Source organism: Trachinotus anak, unplaced genomic scaffold (assembly GCF_046630095.1).
Source record: "Trachinotus anak isolate AG129_WGS33_773 ecotype Australia unplaced genomic scaffold, CSIRO_AGI_Tana_v1 ptg000014l, whole genome shotgun sequence".
NCBI classification, from domain to species: domain Eukaryota; kingdom Metazoa; phylum Chordata; class Actinopteri; order Carangiformes; family Carangidae; genus Trachinotus; species Trachinotus anak.
This window is the reverse complement of record NW_027273865.1, coordinates 697,989-714,992: the sequence shown is the minus strand read 5'-3', so window position 1 is coordinate 714,992 and position 17,004 is coordinate 697,989. Positions and strand designations below refer to the sequence as shown.

At 42.0% G+C, this 17,004-nt stretch overlaps 1 protein-coding gene across 3 annotated transcripts; it reads right to left on the bottom strand.

Moving 5' to 3' along the window:
• Positions 1-51: 51 nt before the first annotated feature.
• Positions 52-16,743, bottom strand: cep295 (centrosomal protein 295). 3 transcript variants are annotated; one of them, XM_071495731.1, is made up of 29 exons: positions 16,377-16,743; positions 15,634-15,834; positions 15,237-15,361; positions 15,051-15,144; positions 13,939-14,052; positions 13,707-13,847; positions 13,148-13,331; positions 12,666-12,845; positions 12,164-12,400; positions 11,697-11,794; positions 10,327-10,539; positions 9,938-10,014; positions 8,798-9,644; positions 8,399-8,585; positions 7,788-7,985; positions 7,450-7,674; positions 7,254-7,351; positions 6,444-6,534; positions 5,787-6,011; positions 4,481-4,629; positions 3,818-4,274; positions 3,261-3,440; positions 2,478-2,998; positions 2,057-2,227; positions 1,861-1,921; positions 1,273-1,602; positions 634-730; positions 298-397; positions 52-200 (listed from the first exon to the last, which is right to left on the bottom strand). In XM_071495731.1, the coding sequence occupies exons 1-29, from the start codon at positions 16,473-16,475 to the stop codon at positions 150-152; spliced, it is 5,751 nt and encodes a 1,916-aa protein (XP_071351832.1). In that variant the 5' UTR covers positions 16,476-16,743; the 3' UTR covers positions 52-149. The 3 variants fall into 3 exon arrangements, with proteins under 3 accessions (XP_071351832.1, XP_071351834.1, XP_071351833.1); XM_071495733.1 differs by having other exon boundaries at positions 7,788-7,955; XM_071495732.1 differs by having other exon boundaries at positions 8,399-8,582.
• Between the last annotated feature and the right edge of the window lie 261 nt (positions 16,744-17,004).

Here is a 17,004-nt window from a genome sequence, read left to right as displayed (position 1 = left end):
GCCTCGGTAAGTGCTATGATTAAATCTTAAAACTTTGAGAGCAAAATTAGATTCAAATAACTTATTGCTTTATTAATAAAACTTTACAAATTAACTTAAATGTACAGAAGTTTAAAAACAAACAAACAAACAAACAAAAAAAAACACATTCAAAGTCTGTCATTGCCGCGTCTGCTGGCTCGAAGCTTCTCTAAGGTTTTCTGTGAAGAGATGGTTTTTTAAAAAAAAATATATATATATATTTATCACCTCAAATTCCATATTCAGGCAACTACTACAACAGTCTTTTTTTCTTACCTTGTGGAACTCCTTGGCCTTCAGTCTGTTTTTCGCATACGCTTCCTGTCTGCTCCTGATTGTTCTTTGTTGCTTCACCTCCTCCAGCTGCTCATACAATCTGCAGAAACAATTGCTGCATCATTTAGATTTAATGCATGTAAATCCTGTTTTTGGTTCAACTCTACATCTGACTCTTGAATTGTGTAAACCTACGGCTGATAGAGCTCTGGACTTTGCTTGGAAATGACACACCAAGAGCCACATCTGTTTTGGTGCATAGTGTCTGTACAGATAGGGAATATTTACTCACAGTTCAGTGTAGACATTTAAAAGCCATTAATATTCTTGCAGTACCTCTGAGTTCTCTGGTGCATCTTGGAAACATCCTGTTTCCTTTGCTCTGGTGTGTAGATCTTCACCTCATCCACCTTTTTCAGCCTGGAATCGCTCACTGACAGAATCAGGAAAATGGAAGTTGGTTGAATTTTCTAGGTTAATAACCACTGCAGTTGCTAACTAGGCACCGATTTATGGCCAATATTCAAATGACATTTAAGGTTCTCATTTTGCTCAAACAAGTCATAACTCAAGACAGTACAGAGCCCACCATGGTCATATGGCATGTATATACAGGGGAATGAAAAATTTGACCACATCTGACCAAAATTTCAGTTACAGTGAATAGTTGAGTGAGTAAAAGATGAACTGATCAAAAAAAATAGTAAAAAAAAAATTTTTTTATTAAAGTAGTATATTTGTTTTGTACAATTTCAGCATGGATAACTGCGACTTTGGTATTAGTTTTAAAGTTTCTTAAGTAGCATATCGACAAATCAAAACAGTAAAATTTTCAAATAGGGCAAATGTCCAAAAGGGGAAACCTAGAATAAGGCTCTACATTGTGAGCCTGTGTAGGTTGGTCTTTTTTTCCCCACCTATAATACAAATGCAGTGATTTGAATCAAAGTGTGAAATGGTATAAAGTTCAGATACCTGGTGGGGGAAGCTGGGGCTTTCTCTGCTTGATGAAGCCAGATTTCTCAGTCTGCTGCTGCTCAGTTTGTCCTCCCTTTGACTTATTAGTCTTATGTTGAGGTTCTGATTTGGTCTTAGCCTTACAGGTGACTGGTTGACACTGCTCAGCTTTAGATTGCTCTCTGGCTTCAGATGGAGCTTGGATCTCATCCTGAATCTTGGCAAGAGCCCCTTTGGCCTTGATGTCTTCCATCCTGCGGGATGACCTCTGGAGCAGAGCTCTGCGTTTCTGCTGGTTGACCTCCTGCAGGCCTCTGCTAGGACCCCACTGAAACTCCAGGAATGTCACTAAATGTAGGAAGGGAAAGAATGAAGGGGTTACTTTTCACACGTTAAAAAAAGAATGCAATAAGAAAAAAGTAATGAGATTTTTTAGATGCATTTGGTTTGGTTGAGTATGTTGAATATTGCTCCTTTTTGTTCCTGATCACATCCATATTTAAAATCAGAAGCAGGCTTCCCCACAGTTTAGTCAGTGATCGCACCCATGCTGCACTCCTGACAGCATCATATTTTAAGTTATACATATTCACTGCTGTGATTTACCTGGATGTGTTTGGTCCTCGTCTTCAACCTTCTCTTCTGGTAACAGTGTGGAGTCTGACCTCTGTAGGAGACAAGTTTCATTTTCAGAGATCAGAAAGACACCTGCAACCTCAAGTCAAAAAGTCATGTACATACCATCAATCACAGCATTTTACAACCAACACAGACTGAATGACTGATATTCATGTACAGTTACCTCTGTCTCTTGGCCTTTCTGTCCTTCCTCCCTCACCCCAGCTGGATGTTTGTCTTCCCAAATTCCTTCTTCCTCAGTGATGGTTGTCTCTTGGTCCTGCAGTGTGGTGTCTGTCAGGCTTGCTAGTGTTATCTCTGACTGCTCCAGGATCCCCTTCTCACCGGCTGCGTCCTAATATCCAAGAAAAGACGACAAGTACACAAATCAACCACTGAGATAGTACAATTGTTAGAAAAGTAAAAGACGACAATTTTTAAAAACATGTAATTTCACAAAACAATCTGTGACCTGCAGTTGTTGCATGACGGAAGTGTTCTTAATAAGCAGCTCTTGATTTGGGACTGCAATGGTCAGTTAATATCTGAAACATATTTTCTTTCTCAAAGTTTTCCAAGGTGAACAAGAAACAAGAAAATCATACCAGTATCTTATGTGAGACTGGAATATCATTCCTCAGGTTTGAACCGTGCTCAGACTTCAGTTCCTCAGCACAAAGGTCACTGAATGGGACTGAATCTCGAGGCCTTTCAGAAAAGCAGTTTGTTTCTGCAGCCCCTCCTGCTGGCTGCGGGACGCCCAGAACAGATGTATCGTCACACATGGATAAATTTGACAGACTCAGAGCTGTTAGCTCCACATGTGTCCTCATGGTGTCTTCCAACATGAGGACAGATTCTTGGGGCTGGCACTGGGAGGATTCATGTAAGGCAGGCTTCTCTGTTCGCAGGCGTTCAGGTGACCGTTCAGACTCAACAGAAGGATCAGAGTGGGTCTCAGACTCTTCAAAAGGCGTGGAAACACTGCGATCCCCACTGGCTGGCTGTCCTTCAGGAGAGTTAGGCACATTGTGTTCGAGCAGGTGAAAGGTCATGGAGGGGTCGACTGTTTCGTTGTGGGTGACCTCAGCCAGTAGCGGGTGGAATGAGTCTGAGCCTGGAAAAACTAAAAGGGTGATAAACATGAACACAAGTAATTTCTAACTGGGTAAGAAATGCAAATACAAGATAGTTGCCTTTGACTCAAAAATAAGCAGTGAAAAAGAATGACTCTTTTTCTGCTTCATGTTTTTTAAGTAAATCAAACTTCTGGGGTTGCGCTACAAACTGAGACAACACTTACACATATTGTGCATGACAATATTCTCCCTCTGATACAACCACAATAAACAAGGCCTCAGCCATTTAGAAATTCACCCCAGCCTCACCTTCAGTCCTCTCTGGGCCCATGTCCATTGCACTGGTTTGGTTCTGCAGTATCTGGCCTCCTGAATTTGGACTCATACCCGGGGTGGGGGCACTGTGTGACGAAGCTTCAGGAGGCAATGCCGGGTGTGACAGCAAACTGGCCTCTGATGAGACACCACGGTCTACATGGGTACTTTCATCTATAAACACCAGATGAGTTGACAAACTCAAAACCTTTAATTCACTTGGAGAAAGAGGGTAAGACAATTAAATGGACTGTTGGTTAGAACCCGTTCTTGAAACATTACTTCATTTTTATGTTTTTGTACATTATTTTCTAATTATATTTGTAAGCCTTTAGACAGGAGAGTGAAGAGTGACAGGAAATTGGACAGAGAGGGGGAGTGACATGCAGGATATCCATTAATTGTTTAACTATAAAAACACTGCAAAGTTGACAAATGGCCATCATCTGATTATTAAAGACACTCAGTAGAAGGTTGGATTCTCTCTTCTCCATCAGTAATTCAACAGCCTTACTGCATGTTGTAGTTCCCCCACACAACCCTTCTTTTACCTGAGCTACCACTGTGCTGATCATTATCCAGCTCCCCAACCAGCGGTCTCATCAGGCTCTCCTCCTGACCTCCATCTAGCCATGTGCTCGATGGCTCCAGTGCCATCTGCCCCATCAGCTGACCAGCATAAAAGTCCTGCCCACCACTCAGCCAATGAGAGCTGGACTGATGGGAGAGCCGACCAATCATCCGACTCAGAGTGGAATCCCATCCACCTTGATCCAAGCCCATTGAAACCGGCAGGCCTGGAAGGTGACCAATCATGGACGAGTGAGCCGATGGTTGACCAACCAGTTGCTCCATGGTCGCGTCCCTCTGGTCGGCAACGAAACAGGATGACTGGTCTGTCAGCTGGCCAACCAGAGGCCTGAAAGAGTCCTGCTCTTGCTCCTCAGCCTGTGATGGGACCTCACCTGAGAAATGCTCCAAGATTGGATTGGTTGTACTGTCCCTTTCCTGTGGGTAAAGCAAAACATCAACTGAATCCTGGGCATTTTAAAATGACGCCACAGATAACTGACTTCCAGCTGGACTAACATGGCCCACTCAATCAGCACAGCATATACGGTACAATACAGCTGACAGCGCCTTTAAGTACAAGTCTATTGCTGTTGATTCTTAATAAGTTAAAATATTTCCTAAATGGTTTGTGAGTGACTGACCAGGCCACTTGTCTGTGTCCCTGCTGTGTCTGAGGGGAGAGACCGACATCCCGCAGAGTGTTCATGTTCCTCACTCCTCTCCGAGTCTTGAACCAAAGACTGCTGTGAAAATGCAGACCCAGGCTCCTCCAGATATGAGCCTTCACTGTCTGCAGAGGAAAAGGAGAGAAAAAAAAAAAAAAAGGCACTGTACTAAACATGAACAGTGTACATGTTTATAAAGACACAGGGACGACTCATATTCAAGATGGTATAATGCAGTACGCAGCATTCAGGTGAAAAGCGAAATCAGAGCCTTTGAGCTGCTGAAGGGCCGTTTTCTGGCTGTTTTCATTATTTACTGGCTGGAGATATTATGTATTTGTGTGACAAGTGTTGCCATCACTACATAGAACATATGACGATGCCAGCATGGGCTAATGGTTGAGGCTGGATCACTTTTTTGTTGGCTCTTGCCATGTAACTTTATTCAGTTATACTTCTAATTGTGTGTTTAGTGAGCACTTTCCCTGGGCTTCACAACACCTTTCTGAGATCACAAAGGGAGGAGGGAGGCATGGCTAATGAAGCATCGTTTTGGTCTGAAGTGTTGGTGGTTTAGTACAACATCACTCATAGTGATGAACCTGCAGAGAATTATCACATGACTCTGCAGCTCCTCTAAGCTTTACAAAGCTTTATAGTGATTTTCAGCTCATCTTTAACTGTCCAGCTTGTGACTTCACCACTGTTTCACCGCTCTCATAGTGTCATTTCCAGCTGTTTTCTGAGAAAAGGCTACTGTACACTACCCATTCAGCACCAAACAGCAGACACACACAGTTAGCCGACAACTGTCAACATCATGGAGCATTTAACAGGTGAAGAGCCAGATAGTTCCTTCAGGGGTCGGGAGAAACCAAAAAGAGAGCCTAAAGAGGGTCAATATTGGCGCTCCATTCATCAGGTGACCAGAAACACAAATCCAAATGAAAGATAATGTTGTTCTGTAACTGCTGGATGTGCACCCCTGGTGTTATGTGCGAAGCTACAACTATTTTAACTTTCCAAAGCAGAAAATTAAATGAGCACACACGTCACACAGCAGTTTGCCTGGTGTGCAGAAGTGTGTCACTTTTGTATCATCACATCTGGTCTTGTGAATCTGAATGTGGCTGTTATGAACAGCTGTAAACATTTTCAGCCACGGTTGGACCATCTCACTTGCACCCAACACAAGGGCAGAGATGTGGTAACTGCTATTAATCTGTCAAGTTGACAAATGAAAGGGTATTCTTGTAATAAACATGCATTATGTGTAGCATACCTGTGGCTCTCCCAGCGGTGCTGAGGGAGATGTTAAGCTCCCTTGTGTATTTGTCAATAATGCGCTGGATGCTGCTGTCATTAAACAGAGAGTCTACAGCCACAGCAGGATGTCCTGCAGCCGAGCTGTCCTTAACAGAGGAGCTGTGACCGGATGGAGAGGAGATGTTGAGTAAATCTGCTCCTCGTCCTTGTTCCTCACAATGTCCGACAGGTGGGGATTTATCTAAAGAAGAAGTGGGAGAAGAAAAGAGAACAGATTTAGGCTATAACAAAGTTAGAAACACAACTAACATGTTGTCTGGTGAATATAGACGGTGTGAGTCCTGTGAACAGCATCTCGGAACCTTTAAGATGGATAGACATCTGCAGCATCCTGGTCCAGCTGTCTGCAGAGCTGAAGCATATTCTAACAGGTCCCACAATAATGTTTCCAATTTTAAACTACATTATCAGATTCTCTACCTCATAATGAGGAGCAAGCCAACTCATGTAAGGTGATTTAAATAATTTCTGTTATTTTCTGACCTGGATACTTTTTGGATGTTTCTATTCTATTATTCTAGAGAGTCAAAGTACAAATCAACCTCATGGTCTAAATCACCAACAATGCATGACAAAAGCAAAGTGTACTACAAGACACAATCGTGTTCCTCACCAGTGTTTTGCTCAGGATCGGTGGTGATGTAGCTGCCGGTGGAAATGGTGGTGGATGACAGACAGTCAGAATCAGGAGCCCCATGAGGAGACTGACACAGACACACACGGTCAATATTAATCCATAATATTTGGGGGGGTAAAGCAATTGTTTTGAAATGATGTATTGCTTTACATATGCTCATAGATTCACTGAGCTCAGTTCAAGTGTAGAAACCATCATGAAATGTATTTTGATTAAATACATTTCAGGTACAGTTATTTTACATCATCGCTCAGTATACAGAAACACACACACACACACACACACACACACACACACAAAAAAGGAAAAAGGAAAAAAAGAGAAAAAGAAAAAAAAAAAAAAAAGAGAAGGAGAAGGAGAAAGCTTCTCAAGCATAATCATCGGCTGAGACAGATACAGCCCAAGGACTCAGATTTGGCTACTTTTCATCATTGATCCACTTCATGTGAACCTCAGAGGGCATTAATTACTGTAAACACTATGCAGTGACATTCTTGTCACTTTCTAAAAATGTAACAGAACCATCACTGGTGTCTGTATGGATGCTATTCAAAATAAATATAGGCATAATCAATGCCAAAACATCACTCCAGTTACAACTGCACATGAGACAAACAAAAACAGAAAGGCTGTCTCGAATGGAGAGCAGATAGATGCTCTTTCACTGCAAATTGACCAAACTGTTCCTTCTCTTGTAGCTTTCTATCAGTCTGTGCTGTAGAGGTTTGCCACAAAAGGAAGGAAAAAGAGTACTAAGTTTTGTACATCTTCAATTGGCCAGGTTACCTCTGTGGGGGATCTGTAGCTTGTGATTGCAGGACCAGAGTAGTCAGCTCCTCGCCCAGAGTCAGAGGAAAGTGCTGAGATTATTCTCAGGGCTGAATCTGGAAAACAATATTTCAACCAAGTGTAAATACCTTTATTCATTTTCCTCCCAATCTGGATTCTTTATCTCATCACTTTTCACCTGCCCTCTACACACCAGACTCTGAAGATTCTGCCCCCATTAACAGTCTCTCTCTTAGGATGAGATGACTAGATTTCTCTGAGCTTGTTCCATTGCTGGGTGGTCTCTCAGCAGTCCACTGCTCACTGCTGGACACAGAGGCTGTCTGCAGAGCCCTGTTAGAGCTATCAGACAAATCTGGCTCCTCCTGTGGATTCCAGTCTACAGCATGAGAGGGAACTTTCACACCATCCTCCAGGCCTGGAGAAAGGAAATAACAATCTAATCAACTCCTATTCCTCTCCATGGCATGAAGCAAGGTTTGTGTGAGGGATGACAGCATGTTCCTACTTGTGTTTCTGGGCTGAGCTGACCTGTGATTTGGCTGCTGTTGACTGGTGTCTCCACCTCTTGAATAGCACTGAGCTCATGTTGTTCAGTCATCATCTCCAGGATTCCCAGCCTGACTCGGGTCACTGGGGGCTTCGCTGCTCGAGGAGGAGGGAGAAGTCCTGAGGGGAGGACTGACACTGGGGCAGGACCTGCAGGAACTTTGGTCTCAGCGATCGGGTCTTAATAGAAAATTTGAAAAAAACTTTTGATGAAAAGTGAGTGTTTGAGTGTGCAATTTAATTTGTAATGGAAGTGCTATTATTGCATCATATGTCACTAGGGGATTAAAAACAAGATAGAGTGTTTTATGAGTTGGAGTTTAATGGCAAATGTGTAAATCCAAATCCAACTAATTTTGATAACCAGTACTGAACAAAACAGCAGGAGGCAACATGGCACTTATCCCAGAGATCAGCAAGCAATTTTTGAAAAGGTCATAAATAGAAATATAAAATGAAGGGGTGAATAAATTAAGTAGAAACAGTTTTCCCATTCTGAAATTAAACAGAAATTGTGTGTGTAGGGGAAGAAAAAAAAAAAAAAAAAAAAAAAAAAAAAAAAAAAGCTATATACAATCTAACATATCAGTTACCCGTCTCGCCCCTCCTAGATGGCAGTTGATGAGGGAGGCCATCTTTCTCCAGAGGGTCTTCTAGATGTGATAAAGTTCCTCCGTTAGACTCCTCTATAGTTCTCAGCAGGGACACAAGTAATCGGAGGCGAGCCTGACCGATGTTCTCTGAAACCAACACCTCACTGTCAGCCTCCAGGACTGGCTGCTGTGAGAAAATGGGAAAACAAGAAAGTTGTTTTTCAATGTGCTGTATTTCTTTTGCAATATTTAAAAAAAGGGCACTTTGTTGGAATCAAAGAGGCCCAAACATACAGTATTTAGCTGTTGCTTTATAGCTTCTTTTTGAGATTAGATTTGTGTGGAAACAAGCTACTGAACTGTAACAAACACCAGCACAGGAATAGCTCTCAGACTTACTTGTGCATCAGTATGAATCAGAGCCTGTAAAGTCTCCTTTTGCCGCCTCATCTGCTCCATCTCCACTTCCTGTCGCCGTCGCTGCTCTTCCTGTCTCTGCCTCTCCTCTTCTTGCTGCTTCTGCTGCAGCACCACTGCCTCCCTCTGCTCCAGTACCCGTCTCTGTACCTCCTGCAGCTCTTGCCTCTGCCTCTCCATGTCATCCCCTCTGGAGCTCAGTGACCGCGTCTGCAGGGAGCCATGTGACAAAGTCCTAGGCTTAACTGCTGCATGGCCTGAAACCAAAGGTGCGTCATCTCTGATGCTTGGATTGATGGCTCGGATGGGATCAGAGGTTGGGTGGAGTTGGATGGTAGCTGAGTGATGTGATGTGGACACACTGTAAGGCAGTGGTTCTGTGGGGAGTGAGGAGGGTCTCACTCTCTCAGGAAGGTGTTGTGTTACTCTTTCCATTATATCGTCAGTCAGCCAAGCAGTCGTGTCTGGTCTCTGGTTCCTGGGACTATTCAAATTAGACTCCACTTCATCCGGCAGCAACTTGGAGCCAACACTCCAACTGGAGCCAGGAAGATGGGGAGGTGAAGCCAGCATGTCAGACTCTCTTGTGGGAACTTCCACAGAGGTTTGTGGTTTACTATGGAGGCATGCTGGCACTGCAGGAGTTGTAGGGAACTGTACAGGAGCTGGAGGATGCACAGACTGAGTGCTTTGCAGAGGTGGGTGACTGAGGCCTGGAGGCACAACAGCCGGCAGCATCAATGTGGAGGTCATGTTGTAACGAATTCGCAGAGCTCGCTGGTATTCTTCCAGGCGCTGGCGAGCCACTTCCACTGATCTCTGGTGAATTCTAAAATAAAAAGGTGACCAAAGATTTTAAAATTTTATTTTTATTTCCTGATATCACAAATTTGTGGCTGTAAAATCTATACAGCATGACACACTCTACCCTTAGATCCCCTGAAACAGCATTCTATAATGAATCTGTGGTAAATAGAGTGAAGGTAAATGTTACACAGTACATAAGATTGGTGAATTATTCAGTCATCTGTTGACAATAATAACTCTGGGGAAAGGTGGTGAAAGTGAAAATCTCAAAATCCAATCACAAAAAAGTATTTTATTGTCAGGCTTTAAACACACCTGTTTTGTTCCAGCAGTCGTTGTTGGTATTCTCTAATCCTTCTGGTGTGGTCATCTTCACCTGTAGGAGGCTCAAGCTGCAGAGTACAGAGAGTAACTGTACTGAGCTCAACACACTGTACATACAATATTTTAAATGATAACTCAGCTATTCCTGTAAAAATTGGAATTTGACTGGAATATTCAGAATGGCATAAATTTTCCCATTTAAATGTCAAATTAGATTTTGACCCCAAAAATTATTATTTCAGAAACTCAGTCAGTGCAAGCAGCACACTTACAAATCCGTCAACCAAGCCCAGATCATTAACTTGAATGTTGATCCCAACAACCATATAAAGAAATCTGAAAATGGACAACTAAGGAAAACGTTAAAAAACTTAACCAACCTCAGTGGCTTGACCAAGGGTGACAGAGGTGACTTCCTGGTCATGGACAGGTATATCTGGTTGGTTAATAGGCACTTCCTGGGTTATAGCAGCCTTCAGATGTTCTCTCTCCTGCTGAGCCTCAAGCAGCATTTGCTCCAGTTCAGCCTTCTGCTCTTCCAGCTCCTGGAGCAAAACCACCTGCTGCTGCTTCTCCCTCTCAAGCTCCTCTTCCTGAACAAAAAGGAAATGTTTAAAAACAGTGACTACTGCCAAGCTGCAAACTTTCACACATTACCTAGACGGTTGAACCCAGTTAGCAGAGCTTCAATATTGTCCCAATATCTAATTTAAAGTAGAGGAAGGAAAAAAAGCATTTGAGGCATCAGTTGCCATACAGATAATTCAAGTTGAGACTTTCCGGTTTGCCTGAAAAGTGAGAACCTATGTACTAAAATCTGTCCAGTTACTGGACCAGAACAACCAGGTATTCCTTGACCTGTGCCTCTTCCTTCTGTCAATCAGCTTTCTCTGCAGGAATTCCCCGCCATCTGAGAGTGAGGTTCCTGTGTTCCTCTGCTGGATGTACGTGCAACATCCACCAGTCCCCATTATACTCAACTTCACTTTGCTTTCGAATTTTTACTACAGAAAACCTTCAGTATGTTTGCCCCAAAACAGGGAATCAAGCCAAAGTCTGTGGCTGTTTTATTGCACAAAAAGGCAACATTTTTCAAAGCAGGAAAAAGCTAAGGAGATGTGAAGTCTCCTCTGAAAAGGAGGAAACCCTACCCAACACACTCTTGCTTTAGATAGAGGTTGGGCTAATTAAGTAATGAGGGGCACCTGGATCTGTAAATTCTGACCAATCACAAAAAACGCCGTGGTATTGGGATAACAGTGGAAGCAGGGGGAGGATTCAATGTACAGTGAATATAGAATATGGGGATTTGTTCAAACCATCAACAAAAACTGAAAAAACTGGGCTGTTATCAGGGATTGTATTAGATTGAACAGGTTACTTTTACCTTGGAGTGACATAAAACCCAGCACTCAATTCTGAACTTTCTGCTTCTTAAAATGAAATTGTTTGTTGTCTTCAAACTTGTTGAAATACCAAAAGACTACCTGTAATCAATTGTGGCGTATGTGCCTAAACAAGAAAGTGAGGGAGATAAAGATTTATCATATTTCCAGTGAAAAACTCACTTTCTAGTGTCTCCACAATATGTTTCTACAATGTGATCAAACAACTGTAAATATTGGATATACAGTACTTAAACAGTATTTAAACCCTTCTGATTACCTTTGAATGGCAGCACATAGTGTTCATGCCTACATTTACAGTGTACAAAATAATTCCTGCTCTGTATCATATGAACAGGACGTACCCTTTTCTTTCGTTCCTCTTCAAATTCTTGGATTCTGTTTGCGAGTGCATCAGGAAGTAGAGTATCTGCTACAGCTGACTGCTCTGCTGCCTCCAATGCTGATAGAATTGAATACAAGAAAAAACACAAAGCAAAACAAAATGTTGAAAGTGAATTAAACACAATGAAAAAAAACAGCTGATATAACTCAGTGTCAGTAAGACTGTATGCTTTAAAACAGATGAAAATATTCAAAAAATATTTGTAACATCCTGAGAAAAATCATTATTATTACTATTATTATTATTATTATTATTAATATTAATACAGAATGTGCAAAGGCACAGGTAAGTATCTGTGTCAATAGGGGAAAAATTAAGTAAACAATGAAACCCAGTTAAAAAAAATCCAAAGAAAGGGCAGATAAATCTCAAGATCATCTAATATCAAAATTGAATTTATTCTTTTTTTACAAGTGAATAAGTTACCAGGTGGTAAATGGGCAGGCTCAGGGAGCTCGGTGGTGGGCCGTTTGTCCTTCTCCTCGCTGGTCAAAGAGCCGGTCTCGATGGTTGTGTCCCGCTCTGGGATCTGATCGGTGAAGACAGACGGTGAATCGGCTGCTGGGACACGCCTGTTGGGGCCAGTCCACTGGTTCCTCTGGCTCCTGATACGATCCAGGAGTTTCTTCAAAGCCCGTCTCGGGGCAGGTTTGGAGGGTTCCACTGCAAATAAAGAAATATACTGAATGCAGTTCTAGATTGGTAAAAATTATTGCATTAGACAGTCAGACTGTATTCAAGGCTGGTAACTCTGAGATGCTTGTCCATCAGAAGAATTTATATAGCACACACATTAAAGCAAACTAAAACCTGTGTACTGATTTTGTGTAAATGCCAAAATGTAAAAGCCATTTTTTAACAAAATCTTGTTAGAACCCTTAAAACGTCATGAATTTAGGTATTATGTGTATCTGGTGCTTCTCTTCACCTTGAGCAAAGGTGTCCTGCTCCGTGCTTGCGGCTTCTTGTTCAGCATCACGTTGTGTGTTTTCTGTTCCTGGTGTTGTGATTTCATCCAGTGTGATGTCCAACTCTTGGTCCTGGCTGCCTGTGGAAAGAGCTGGCAGAGGCTCAGGCACCAGCTGGACCACCAGGTCACCTTTAACCCCTGGGAACAGACAAAGTCGGGGTTTAAAGAGGCTTCATTAAGACTATACCTGTATGCTATATCTCAAAAAAAAAAAAGCATTGAGGCATTTTGCTATCTGAATGGTGGTCAATTTGCTTTATGACAAAACAAATAAAGCTCAATACAATGAAGATGTGAAACACTGCAGTGACTGAGTGCCACCTTCTAGCTACTTTAAAATTATTTGTCTGATTTTAAACAAAACTGCACAGACTTGTTTTGTGGCTATTTGTAACAAAACATATTCAGAAAACAATACTGCACCACTGAACAGTCCTTACTCCTCTCTCCAGTATACATGTCCTCAAAGGCAAACTCCATGTCCCTCTGGAAGTCCTCCCTCGTCTCCTGTCTCTTATAGAGAGGCTGGAAGATCTGAGGAGGCATCTGCGACACCTGCTGTCTCCTCCTCAGCAGGTCTGTCTGCTGCATGTGCTCCAGTTCAACAAGCAAGCGCTCACGATCCTAAAGGAGACCAAACAGATCAGACGCAAAGAGCTGCACTTAAAATATTCCCCCTAAACATTTCTTGTCTTTTGTTAGAAGAACCATTCCACCTTGGCATTCTGAGACAAAACTATTAAACATCTTTAGTTGAAGTCTTTTTTTATCTTACTATTAAATCCTTTTTTGGACACCTGACGTTCTGTTTCTATGTGACAAATGTGTCAATCATAAAGACAGAACATCCTAGGTGTTTCCCGAGTAATACAAACCACTGCAATGCTTTTTATCACCTAAATGATTGGTCTTCCGTCTTTGGTGCACACTGTTGTCCTGCTGTCACTCAACAATGTTTGTTTGTGAAAAATGTTGTTATCAGTAACAGGTAACTTGTACCTGCACAAGCTGTTCCCTCCTCAGAGCCTGTTTCCCCCTGAGGCGAGCCTTCTCAAGCTGCTCCTCTCTCCTCCTCTTTTCCTCCCTCTGTAAATCCTGCAGTCTCCTCGCCTCCAGCTCAGCTTCTTCATGGGCATTAAGCTGCAGACACAACAGATTAGAAAACTATGATCAGGGAGAATAACAAAACATGGGGTTGAGTGCATATAGTCATCATTATCAGAGGGCTTACCTGCTGCGTGTCTACCTCTCTATCCACTGTGCTCTCAGACATGTGGTAATGCGTGGCAGCGAAGGCACTTACATCAGATTTCTTTACTACATGTGGCTTCCTGGAGTCAATGTTCTATTTGAACAAGAAAAGACAGTGTTACCTTGACTTGAACCTAAACTATGCAACTCCGAAAGCTTAAGTTTATTTTATAAACAGGATCCAATCAGGCCAACTGACACTCTAATGGATAGCCCTGCTTACTGTGAAATCTCCATTATGTTATGTAAATAAAATTATACCATTATGAAGGATTATAGATATTTGCATGTACAATAACAAATGATAACATATCATACTGTTGGATGTATATGTCATGTTTACTGAAATAGCCAGAACAAAGACTCTCAACACAATGCTTCACTGATAGTGGACTGACATTACTCAATACATCTGTTTTAATCCAGTCCCACATGGAGGCCTACAGTAAAACAGTCAACACCCCAACTGCCTTAGGAGGGAATCCTGTCAAACGTGCTTGATATTTGCAATACATTACAAATGCACAGTGAGATTTCAGCATTCAGCAGCACACTGTCTGAGTATGGGCTATCTGTGCTTTTTCATTTAGTAAGTAAAACAAATGAAATAGAGACCAGATGAATAAAGATGCTTTGGTTTTCATGTTGTTTGACTTATGTGCGTGACTTTCTTTCTTTTGCACTTTTTCTCTTCCTCTCTTTGTTCTTTTCTTTAATGTACTTTCTAACTAACTTGGTAACAAGGCTTATTTGTGTGTTGGGAGAATAAATAGAAAGAGAAATCAAGCCTAATCCAAAACCTACATCATTTGTAAACATCATTTGAATCCACAGATTAACCTTTCCAATCCATTAACATTTCCAATTTGTTTAGGGATTCAAACTGAGTAATGAATAATGAAGAGATACATTATGGCAATTCAGTCTGATAATCAGGCTACAGACTACATCTTGTGATGTGTCACCTTTAAGACACTTGGCCAGACTTATTCATACCATTAACTAAAATGAAAGATAGTAAATCCGGGTGGCTTGTCAGGCCAACCTTGTCAGGAAAGCAGTGTCATTAATATTATTGCTTGGGCGAATCACCTGAAAGGGGTTTGGGGGAGGAGGTGGAAGGCTGGCCACTTTTGCTGATCTTTCCTTTTCTGCCTGTAGTGCCTTCTTCCTGGCATTGATGAATCTAGAGAAAACGAAGGAAGAGACTTAATGCTATTTTCTGATGATATTCAACGTGCAAACACTTGTCAAGCAAATGTTTGTGATGCTGCTCACCGGCTTTGCCTCTCATGGTCTTTCATCCTCTGCGATTTCAGCTCCTTCAGGGCTTCTCGATAACGCTCCTCTGCTTTGGTGTGGTTTTCTTCCTCCCTCTGAGCTATGGCTGCCAAATCGGGTTCCTTGTTAAAATGAATCAAGAATGGCACAAACAAATTCAGTGATATGGACACTGGTGAGATTATCATCATGTCCTGGTTATGAACATTTTGGTTTCAGATGTTCTTCTTGGTTTGGCCTTTGATCATCTCAGTTTCAGCTTCTCCAAATTCATCTTAGATGTCATTTGTATGGAGAATCTAGCTCAATATTGACAGGTGTATTATCTTCATCCAGCTACAGACACTCTGGCAAAGTATAGCTGCCACATTATTTTAGACCAGTCTTATCTTACATTTTGTTTTGCACTCCTGTGTCCCTGGCCGAGAAGCTGGATGCTCTCCTGGTATAGCCTCTGCAGTGTGTCGAGTTTCTCCCTCCGCTGTCGCTCCCAGTCCTGCCTCAGCTCCTCTGCCAGCTGCTCCAGCTCACGCTGACGCCTCTGCTCAACCGCCTGGCGGATCTGCAGTGCAATGTTTCGCTGCTGCTCCCGCACCTGGGTGTCAATTGAAAATATACTGTAAATGCATACTCAGTTAAATTGAAAACTTTCAAGAGGGGTGTTTTTCATAAAGATAAATATTTGTCTTGAATGAGCCTAACAAACTGAACCAGGTCAAAAATGTTAAAACACCCAATCAGAGCTGATGTGACTCAGACTCAGTGAAGTCGTTCATGACTTTGAATAAGAGACATCAGAGACATAACACTTCACCCGAGACATCAGACTTGTTAAAATTTCTCAATTAATTTTCTGTAACATATTTGACAATTCACTGAATATCTTTGGGCTTTGAACATTAAAAACATCACAGTGGTCTCTGGCTGATTTTGAATGGCTTTTCACTAGTTTTAATATTTTCTGCACTAGATGATCGACCGATTTACTTAAGGAAATAATCATTAGCAGCAACCCTACCTGAGTTATCTGGCAATCGTTCTTTAGGAAACACCCCTCATGCGTTAACTATGGTGTCCGTTAATCAGAAATCACTGGTATGAAGTGAAGCAGAAAACCAAGACACCACCATTAGCTACCTGTTGTATTCGCAGTTTTCTTCTTCTTTCATGCTCCTCTCTTATTATCCGAGCCTCTTCGTTGGGGCTCAGGCTTAATTTGGCCACTTTTCTCTTCATTTTCTTTAAATATGCCGGCGGACGGTTGCCAACAGTGAATAGCAGGTAGCTCCTCCGTTAGCAGCTAGCTTTGCCACCATCACGTCAGACATTTTAAGTAAACATTTAAAACGTAAAGCAAGTGCGAAGTAATCATGAAAAGGCTGAATGAATTTCCAGAAAGAGGCTAAATTAACTTGTTTGTTTACCACCTGAACTCCAACCGAAACAACTGAACGGTTTTGTTCTAAACGTCACATCCGGCAGTTTAAACTGCCCGCCGTACCCGTACCGTGTGAAACAAAATCATTCTTAGTTCCTACCCATGGACTAAACATGTCCCTGCTTTAAAAACATACCCGATTAAAATACATTCAACTGAAAAACAAACAAATTAAAACAAAGTAAAAGAAAGTTACACGAAGCACCTAAAACTGCAACTGTGGTCTAGGTTGCAGGTCCAGCCTGTTTCCAGTGTTGTGAGTTGCTACGGCTGCTATGCTGGTTTGGAAAAGCGATTGATTAAACAAACTTGATTTCGGAATTTTGG